The following is a 10,548-nucleotide window of genomic DNA, read 5'->3' as shown; positions in this document are numbered from 1 at the left end:
ACACCATTGGTGTTTATTGCACAGATTGTACATGGTCTATGCATCTCAATTGTCCAAATACCACAGTTGTCAGAGATCAGCCCTTATTACTGAACTTTAATTGAAAAGGTGATCATGCACTCTGTCTTTGTAAAGGGGTACAGTGGAGCACACTTAGTCCACATTATCTATTACACTGATTAATTTACAAAAAAACCTCTTAAATTCTCATTACAATGATGGCAATACTTTCTTGAACTTCAAATTGGACAGGAATCTTCGTATCTCTTTGGACTGCAAACCATAAATAATGGGGTTGAGGCTGCCAGGGACGATATGAAACAAAATCATACTGAGTTTCCTGTAGTCTGTGTACTGAGGGAAGCGATGCAGAACAATGTTAGACATTCCACTAAATGCCATAATCAGATATACAACCAGATGGGTGCTGCAGGTCTTCAAGGCTTTACTGTTCAAAGACTTGTTATTACTGGTGAGACACACTACTGTAATCTTAGTATAGGTGAGAACAATGCTGCCTATAGAACTTGTGAACAGAACTACAGTGAAAGCGAGGCCATAGACATTATTAATAGACACATTCTCACAGGAGAGTTTAAACAGTGAGGCATTGTCACAGTAAGGGTTTTGGATCAGAGTCCTGCATCGGTTCAGCCGTATGGTCAGACCGAGCAGAATCCCAACCAACACAAAGGCCACTCCCCAGGCACAAACTGTCAGCTTGATCACCATTTTGTTGGTCATTATGGCAGCATAGCGCAGGGGATTGCAGATGGCCACATATCTGTCAAAGGCCATAATCATGAGCACTGTGTGGGAAGTGGTGCCAAACATGTGTGTTGTAAAAGCTTGGACCACACATTCATTATAAGTGATGATACGCTCAGAGGGAGGACGCAACATGTCTAAAAGCAAACGGGGCACCATGATAGAATTTCCAAGTACATCATTTAAGGTCAGGTTGCAAAAAAGGACATACATGGGCTGGTGAAGATTTTTGTCAATGAAAACCAGAACAGCAATACCTACATTTGCTACAATTATAAACAGGTAGGAGAAAAAGAACAAGAAAAAGACAGGGTACGTAGACTCTTTTGAAACAATTAACCCCTCCAGCTGGAGTGTGTAGCTGTTGTAGGTGTAGTTTTCCATCAACCTGAAAACAACAAAACAATGCTTTAAATGTCACAAGTAATGTCCTGGCAATTTAGGTATCAAGAGATCACAATACTAGTGTGCAAAACAACCACAAGATTGGAGAAGGGCATTTAACAATAACTTTAAATGCACCACAAAGCTGTAGGTTACCAGTTTCATTGAACGCGTCTGTGTTGTTTTTTTTTCTGACAAAGGCAGCTGCAGATTGTTCCGGTGTTGGAATCCTCTACAGTGAAATACAGTCACACTTTACACCGTTTAGCGTTAGCTGTCAGCATTTTCCGTGTTTAATCCAGCTATTAGCTAACGTTAGCTGCTGTTGAGTGTAGTGTTAACTACGCAATGTTTCTGTTGCCTGTAACGTCCGTTTTCAGACCATCAGAGAGCAGCGCAGACATATCAGTGGCGCTGAAATAAGGAGCCGAAATTTGCGTTGCTATTCGGTCCGGTAGATACAGGTCGTTAAGGCACCGGTGCGGTATTAGCACCGGATTTCGTTACCCAACCATATTCAGGAAGAAGATTTTTATAAGTAAATGTTCCAATCAATGACAGCGCTTTCTCATCTCACTCCTTCATTTTACAGTTGAATGGTGGCTAAAACGGCTCCGGGTCAAAGTTCAATATGGAATGAATTAATCTGCATTATTTTGACAGCCCTAATGTAAAGTAAAGGTGTTTTGTTTTTCTTTTGTTTGTTTTTCTCAGCTTTTACGGTAGTTCAAGAGATTCAAGGTGTATTAAAGGTGCTCTAAGCGATGTTGGGTGACGTTACTTCTTGTTGACGTTCAAAGTATTGTCAAACAAAACAGAGGCTAGCTCGCCCCTCCCCCTCCCTTCTGTGCTTCCTGAAACAGTCATCAACGCGCATTGTAGAAGTAGCCTACCGTGCTAACGCTGCTGCGGTAATGGCACAACCAGTTCCTTCTTGTCGGCTATTGGCTGGAACACTGTTTGTTATGTTTTGTGGTGCAGGTTGGCGCAGTTTGTTTTTGTTGCTGTTTGTGGAGCCTGGGCTGTCTACAGAGACCGTGTTTTTTTTACAGTTTGTTCAGGGGACAGTCAGCTAGTGAATAGTGAGGAGATGTTTGCTGTATGTGACAAAAAATGTTGTGTAATGCGTAAAAAACATGTGAAATCGCTTAGAACACCTTTAAGGAATGTTGCAAAAGGAAAATAAAGCTTTCTGAACCATCAGTTAACAGAGAGCCAGACCATTATTCAGCCGGGGACGCTACAGTAAACTTTCTCCAAGAATTATATACTTTGCTACTCTTAGACAAGAAAGAGTAAAGTTTGTGTCACCCTGTTCACCCTCCCTTGCATCAAAACTTCTCACTCATCTCCAGTCTAAATTATCCAACCTCAAACTTGGTCTTGTTCCAACCTCTTAAAATGATAGTTGTCTGGCTGGTGTTCTTTGCAAGTACATGGACGCAGAGGTTTCAAGCTAACGAAGTTTGATTTGACGCGCCGTTGTGTTCTGGAGTGTGTCAGCTGAAAATTGTGGCTCAGGTCAGGCTAGACTCTTCATTGTTGCTGCTTGCAACGCTATAGCATGAAACAACAAGAGAAAGCTGACCCCTTAGGTTTAGGTTTAAAACAACCCTGGCTGAGCAGTTTGATGAAGCTCTGGTGCCAATCATTCATGTAGCTCTTTAACCGGTCCCTGGAGCTGTGTGAAGTGCCCTCCTGCTTCTAATGCTCCACCATCATCCCAGTCCCCAAAAATCTCTCCATCATAGGCAAGGCAAGGCAAGGCAGCTTTATTTGTATAGCACCTTTCAGCAACAGGGCAATTCAAAGTGCTTTACATAAAACATTAAAGAGCAGTTAAAAACGATAACCTGATAACGACCTGAGAGGTCTGGGTGGTTCATAGTGTACTAGCAGATCAGAAATGTATTTTGGCCCTAAACCGTTTAGTGATTTATAAACCAGCAAAAGTATTTTGAAATAAATTCTTTGAGGTACTGGAAGCCAGTGTAGAGACTTCAGAACTGGAGTGATGTGATCCACTTTCTTGGTCTTAGTGAGGACTCGAGCAGCAGTGTTCTGAATCAGCTGCAGCTGTCTGATTGATTTTTTAGGGAGACCTGTAAAGACACGTTACAGTAGTCAAGTCTACTGAAGATAAAAGCATGGACAAGTTTTTCCAAATCCTGCTGAGACATAAGTCCTTTAACCCTTGCTATATATTTTAAGGTGGTAATAGGCTGACTTTCTAATTGTCTTAATGTGGCTGTTGAAATTCAGGTCTGAGTCCATGACTACACCAAGATTTCTGGCTTTGTCTGTTGTTTTTAACATTGCTCAAGCTGAGCGCTGACTTTTAATCGTTCCTCTTTTGCTCCAAAAACAACCACCTCAGTTTTTTCTTCATAAAATTTAAGAAAGTTCTGGCACATCCAGTCATTAATTTGTTTAATGCACTTAGTCAGTTTTTGTATTGGACTATAGTCCCCTGGCGATAAGGTTATGTAAATTTGTGTGTCGTCCGCATAACTATGGTAATTTATTTTGTTGTTTTCCATAGTCTGAGCCAGTGGAAGCATGTAGATGTTAAACAGAAGAGACCCCAGAACGGACCCTTGGGGAACTCTGCACGTCATATTTGTATGCTCAGATGTATAATTACCTATAGATACAAAGTAATCCCTATTCTTTAAGTAGGATTCAAACCAGTTGTTGTACTGAGCCAGAAAGGCCAACCCAGTTTTCCAATCGGTCTAGTAATATGTCATGGTCGACCGTGTCAAATGCAGCACTGAGATCAAGTAATACCAAGACTGAAATTTTGCCCCTATCTGTGTTTAAATGGAGGTCATTAAAGACTTTAACAACAGCCGTCTCAGTGCTGTGGTGTGGTCGAAAACCCGACTGGAAGGCATCAAAACTGTTGTTCAGTGGCAAGAAAAGGTTCAGTTGTTAGTTGTTGAAAAAACGCTTTTTCAATGATTTTACTTAAAAATGGAAGGTTTAATATCGGCCTATAGTTGCTAATCAGTGACGTGTCTAGATTGTTCTTTTTTAAGAGTGGCTTAATGACTGCAGGTTTCAGGGCCTGTGGGAAGATACCTGAGAGAAGAGACGTGTTTACAATCTGTTGAAGATCTGAAGCCAAACAATTCGAGACATTTTTGAAAACGCCCATTGGTAGAATATCAAGGTAGCAGGAGGAGGTTTTTAGATGTTGTATAATGTCCTCCAGGTTTTTATGGTTGATCGTATGAAATTGTGTCATATTGGTCATTATTTGTTTTGCCTGGACACTGTGACAACACATATCCTGTACTTGATATGGAGGCACTGACTATTTGTCATAGGATTAAATGACTACAGGCCTGTCGCCCTGACGTCTGTGGTCATGAAATCCTTTGAAAGACTGGTGTTGAGCCACCTGAAGGACATAACAGGACCCCTGCTGGACTCCCTGCAGTTTGCCTACAGTGCAAACAGGTCGGCAGATGATGCTGTCAATATGGGAGTGCAATCCTGCACCACCTCCGATCCTGTTTGTGGACTTCAGCTCAGCGTTCAACACCATCATCCCTGAACTCCTACATCAGAAGCTCACCCATTTCTCAGTGCCTGCCACCACCTGTCAGTGGATCACCAGCTTTCTGATTGACAGGCAGCAGCATGTCAGTCTGGGGATCATCTCATCCAAAACCCAGTCCATCAGCACTGGTGCCCCACAGGGGTTCGTCCTCTCCCCCGCTGCTCATTTCCCTCTATACTAATGACTGCACTCAAAGAACCCGTCTGTAAAACTCCTGAAGTTTGCAGATGACACCACCGTTATTGGTTTGATCCAGGATGGTGATGAGTCTGCTTACAGACAGGAGGTGGAACAGCTGGTCTAGTGGTGCAGTCAGAACCACCTGGAGTTAAACCCCAAGAAGACTGTGGAGATGACAGTGGACTTTCGGAGAAGTCCCCCCAACCACCATCCAGACCGACACAGTGTCCACTGTGGATTCCTTTAGGTTCCTGGGATCAACCATTTCATAGGACCTAAAATGGTCTCCCCACATTGACTCTGTCCAGAAAAAGGCCCAACAGAGGTTATACTTCCTGCGACACCTAAGGAAGTTAAGTTAAGGAGCTGCTGACCACTTTCTACTCAGCCATCATTCAGTCTGTCATCTGCACCTCCATTACTGTCTGGTTTGGGTCAGCCACCAAACGGGACAGGGCCAGACTGCAACGGACAATTAGGGCTGCAGAGAGGATCATTGGAGCTGACCTTCCCTCCATCCAGGACCTGTACCGGTCCAGGGTCAGGAAAAGGGCAGCAAAAATCTCTGCAGACCCCTTACATCCTGGTCACAAACTGTTCAACCTCCTTCCCTCTGGTAGGCGATACAGGGCACTGTTCGCCAAAACCGGCCGACACAAAGGCAGCTTCTTTCCCCAAGCAGTCACTCTGTTGAACGTTCAGAAATAGCCGCCCCACCCTTACACTGAACAAAGTCAATCAACACTGTCATCTACCTCATGTATATTTCAATCTTACAATTACAATATTGTTATTAATATATTACCATTGCACTGAACTGCCTTGCATTATATTTATATTTAAATGTTAAATCTCAGACAATACTGATATTGCAAAGGTTAACCAGAGTTGAATTCCTTGTTTGTTTATGCAAACCTGGCCAATAAAGCTGATTCTGAACATGTATGCATGACACTTCCTTAATTCTTCATTAAGACACAAATCCCATCATTTGTTCCCTTTTATCTTCCGTCTGTGCAGAAAGTATAGAAGTACACGTTCCACCACAGACAGCATGTTTGTTTACTACTGTAGTCCGAGAAATGCTCTGATAAGTCCGTTCAGGGCTGACCTTTGTTACCTCCACTGGTGCATAGGAGCCCACGTTGAGTGTGGTCGCCAGGATCGAGCACTCGTGCCAGCTGAGCATTTGTCTTTGTCATTTGTGTTCGCGTACTTGCATGGACCATGTTTCTGTCTAGTGTCTGCTTTGTATCACAGCAGTTAGTGGATGAAATATCACTAAAATTGTGTGCTAAAATATATAGCTTTGGCTAAACCATGCCTGGTTTTGGAAGAGTAAAAATGAATGACGAACCATTTTGTTTATGTATTTTTATATTTATTTGAAGGACGAAATATAATTATGTTCCCATAATCATGGAAAACCTGGCAAAGTTATGGAATTATTAAAATCTTTGAAAGTTTTGGAAAAGTCATGGAATTTCAAAATAAAACAATTTAGGCCTGGAGAAGTCATTTTAATGAAGTCATGGAATTTTTTTGTGTTTTAATGAAATACATTTTTACAGTAATCTTCCACAGATAATCTTTAATGTAATGTAATATATCTCATAATTGTTTTTTTTTTGTTTCTGTAAACATAAAGTAGCTCTGTTATGTGTAGGATTCAAAATGATATCGGATTCACAAAAAAGATAAAGTAACATGATGTTTTGTTTATCATTACGTACGATTCCTAATTTTCTCCTGGCGTCCCATCTTTCCCTGCAGCTATGAGTTTATTTTAAAATACTATTGCCACATAATTAAGAGAACACAGGTGGTTTTGCATTTTCTTGCCACAATATATGGTTATAATAGTAAAACGATTGTGTTTTTCCAGAAATTACACCATTGGTGTTTATTGCACAGATTGTACATGGTCCTTGCATCTCAATTTTCCAAATAGTAATAGAGCACACTTAGTCCACATTATCTATTACACTGATTAATTTACAAGAAAACCTCTTAAATTCTCTTTACAATGATGGCAATACTTTCTTGAACTTCAAATTGGACAGGAATCTTCGTATCTCTTTGGACTGCAAACCATAAATAATGGGGTTGAGGCTGCCAGGGACGATATGAAACAAAATGCTACTGAGTTTCCTGTAGTCTGTGTACTGAGGGAAGCGATGCAGAACAATGTTAGACATTCCACTAAATGCCATAATCAGATATACAACCAGATGGGTGCTGCAGGTCTTCAAGGCTTTACTGTTCAAAGACTTGTTATTACTGGTCCCACAGACTACTGCAATCTTAGTATAGGTGAGAACCATGCAGCCGATAGAACTTGTGAACAGAACTACAGTGAAAGCGAGGCCATAGGCATTATTAATAGACACATCCTCGCAGGAGAGTTTAAACAGTGAGGCATTGTCACAGTAAGGACTTTGGATCAGAGTCCTGCATCGGTTCAGCCGTATGGTCAGGCCGAGCAGAATCCCAACCATTACTAAGGCCACTCCCCAGGCAGAAACTGTCAGCTTGATCACCATTTTGTTGGTCATTATAGCAGCATAGCGCAGGGGATTGCAGATGGCCACATATCTGTCAAAGGCCATAATCATGAGCACTGTAAGACTAGTGGTACCAAACATGTGTGTTGTAAAAACTTGGACTACACATTCATTATAAGTGATGATGCGCTCAGAGGGAGGACGCAACATGTCTAAAAGCAAACGGGGCACCATGATAGAATTTCCAAGTACATCATTAAAAGTTAGGTTACAAAAAAGGACATACATGGGCTGGTGAAGATTTTTGTCAATGAAAACCAGAACAACAATACCTACATTTGCTACAATTATAAACAGGTAGGAGAAAAAGAGAAAGACAGGGTACGTAGACTCTTTTGAAACAATAAACCCCTCCAGCTGGAGTGTGTAGCTGTTGTAGGTGTAGTTTTCCATCAACCTGAAACTACAAAACAATGCTTTAAATGTCACAAGTAATGTCCTGGCAATTTAGGTATCAAGAGATCACAATACTAGTGTGCAAACGATCACAACAGAAACATGCTGCCTTTCCCAGATATCAGTAAGACTGACTATATGCCAATATGGATAGTTCATATATTTTTTTGTTTGTTTTTTTTTTGTTTGGTTGGACGTTCATCATGAAAGTAGTAACCGTTTAAAAAAAATTAAAGTTGTAAATGTTACAAGTATTGTCCTGGCAATTAAGCTATCAAGATGTCAAGTCACAATACTAGTGTGCAACTCTCTCTTTAATGGGGTGTGTCAGTAAATTATGAAAGTAGTAACAGTATAAAAAATAAAGTAGGATAATTGTGAGAAAACATGTAGATCGGTAATTCTTACTCTGACTGTCTCTTGTTCCAAGATTGTTTCTTATGTCTCCTGCTCATTGCTGATAATATCCACCGGAACTCTTTTGCAATGTTTTATAGACATGATTTAATCTGCAGGGGAATCATTTGCCATTACGTCAGGTAATGTGTGATGCAACATTTAGAAATTGTTATGCTGACCATTGCAACTGTCAACAAGTTATAATGTCCATGTAAATGACCCAAATATTGTTTCTGTGGTTAAGTCATTTTCTGACGCTAATGCTCTAATAAGTCCGATCAGGGCTGACCTTTGTTACCTCTATTTATTTGAAGGACGAAATATAATTATGTTCCCATAATCATGGAAAACCTGGCAAAATTATGGAATTATTCAAATCTGGAATTTCAAAATAAAACAATTTAGGCCTGGAGAAGTCATGACATTTTTTTCGTTTTAATGAAATACATGTTTACAGTAATCTTCCATAGATAACCTTTAATGTAATGTATTATAACTGTTAATTTATGTTTTGTTTCTGTAAACATAAAGTAGCTCTGATATGTGTAGGATTCAAAATGATATCGGATTCACAAAAAAGATAAAGCAACATGACATTTTGTTTATCATTACGTAAGATTCCTAATTTTCTCCTGGCGTCCCATCTTTCCCTCCAGCTATGAGTTTATTTTAAAATACTATTGCCACATAATTAAGAGAACACAGGTGGTTTAGCATTTTATTAATATATGGTTATCAAGATAAAACTATTGTATTTTTCCAGAAATAATTCAGGTCATTGTGCTATAGGCCTTGTATAAATATAATCAGGGTTAAGGTTAGCCCTAACCAAGGTAACGATTCTGGGCTTTGGAGTTTAGTTTAAAATACTATTGCCACATAATTAAGAGAACACAGGTGGTTTTGCATTTTCTTGCCACAATTTATGGTTATAAAGATCAAACTATTGTGTTTTTCCAGAAATTACACCATTGGTGTTTATTGCACAGATTGTACATGGTCTATACATCTCAATTTTCCAAATACCACAGTTGTCAGGGATCAGCCCTTATTACTGAACTTTAATTTAAAAGGTGATCATGCACTCTGTCTTTGTAAAGGGGTACAGTGGAGCACACTTAGTCCACATTATATGTTGCAGTGATGAATTTACAAAAAAAACAATCTTAAATTCTCATTACAATGATGGCAATACTTTCTTGAACTTCAAATTGGACAGGAATCTTTGTATCTCTTTGGACTGCAAACCATAAATAATGGGGTTGAGGCTGCCAGGGATGATATGAAACATAATGCTACTAATTTTCCTGTAGTCTGTGTACTGAGGGAAGCGATGCAGAACAATGTTAGACATTCCACTAAATGCCATAATCAGATATACAACCAGATGGGTGCTGCAGGTCTTCAAGGCTTTACTGTTCAAAGACTTGTTATTACTGGTGAGACACACTACTGTAATCTTAGTATAGGTGAGAACCATGCAGCCGATAGAACTTGTGAACAGAACTACAGTGAAAGCGAGGCCATAGACATTATTAATAGACACATCCTCGCAGGAGAGTTTAAACAGTGAGGCATTGTCACAGAAAGGACTTTGGATCAGAGTCCTGCATCGGTTCAGCCGTATGGTCAGACCGAGCAGAATCCCAACCAACACAAAGGCCACTCCCCAGGCACAAACTGTCAGCTTGATCACCATTTTGTTGGTCATTATGGCAGCATAGCGCAGGGGATTGCAGATGGCCACATATCTGTCAAAGGCCATAATCATGAGCACTGTGTGGGAAGTGGTGCCAAACATGTGTATTGTAAAAGCTTGGACCAAACATTCATTATAACTGATGATGCGCTCAGAGGGAGGACGCAACATGTCTAAAAGCAAACGGGGCACCATGATAGAATTTCCAAGTACATCATTAAAAGTTAGGTTGCAAAAAAGGACATACATGGGCTGGTGAAGATTTTTGTCAATGAAAACCAGAACAGCAATACCTACATTTGCTACAATTATAAACAGGTAGGAGAAAAAGAAAAAGAGAAAGACAGGGTATGTAGACTCTTTTGAAACAATTAACCCCTCCAGCTGGAGTGTGTAGCTGTTGTAGGTGTAGTTTTCCATTAACCTGAAAACAACAAAACGATATCAAAGCCACAGGTAATTTCCTTGTAATCTCAATATCAGAGAACAATAAAATCTACAGAAGTAATTATTCTCTTTGACATTGACCAAAAATATAAAATGAGTTATACATATTGTGAAGAAATAGTCGCTTGCAGATTAGTAATACA

General features: G+C 40.1%; 3 protein-coding genes across 3 annotated transcripts; all 3 read right to left on the bottom strand.

Moving 5' to 3' along the window:
• Positions 1–210: 210 nt before the first annotated feature.
• LOC118493011 (olfactory receptor 146-like) lies at positions 211–1,155 on the bottom strand. Its single transcript, XM_035991023.1, has one exon. The coding sequence runs from the start codon at positions 1,150–1,152 to the stop codon at positions 211–213; it is 942 nt and encodes a 313-aa protein (XP_035846916.1). The 5' UTR covers positions 1,153–1,155.
• Positions 1,156–6,921: 5,766 nt separating this feature from the next.
• LOC116041500 (olfactory receptor 52N2-like) lies at positions 6,922–7,860 on the bottom strand. Its single transcript, XM_031287399.1, has one exon. The coding sequence runs from the start codon at positions 7,855–7,857 to the stop codon at positions 6,922–6,924; it is 936 nt and encodes a 311-aa protein (XP_031143259.1). The 5' UTR covers positions 7,858–7,860.
• Positions 7,861–9,436: 1,576 nt separating this feature from the next.
• LOC116041495 (olfactory receptor 146-like) lies at positions 9,437–10,381 on the bottom strand. Its single transcript, XM_031287395.1, has one exon. The coding sequence runs from the start codon at positions 10,376–10,378 to the stop codon at positions 9,437–9,439; it is 942 nt and encodes a 313-aa protein (XP_031143255.1). The 5' UTR covers positions 10,379–10,381.
• Positions 10,382–10,548: the final 167 nt, after the last annotated feature.

Source organism: Sander lucioperca, chromosome 13 (genome assembly GCF_008315115.2).
Source record: "Sander lucioperca isolate FBNREF2018 chromosome 13, SLUC_FBN_1.2, whole genome shotgun sequence".
NCBI classification, from domain to species: Eukaryota; Metazoa; Chordata; class Actinopteri; order Perciformes; family Percidae; genus Sander; species Sander lucioperca.
Note: the sequence above shows the minus strand (reverse complement) of the source record. Positions and strands in the feature narration are given on the sequence as shown.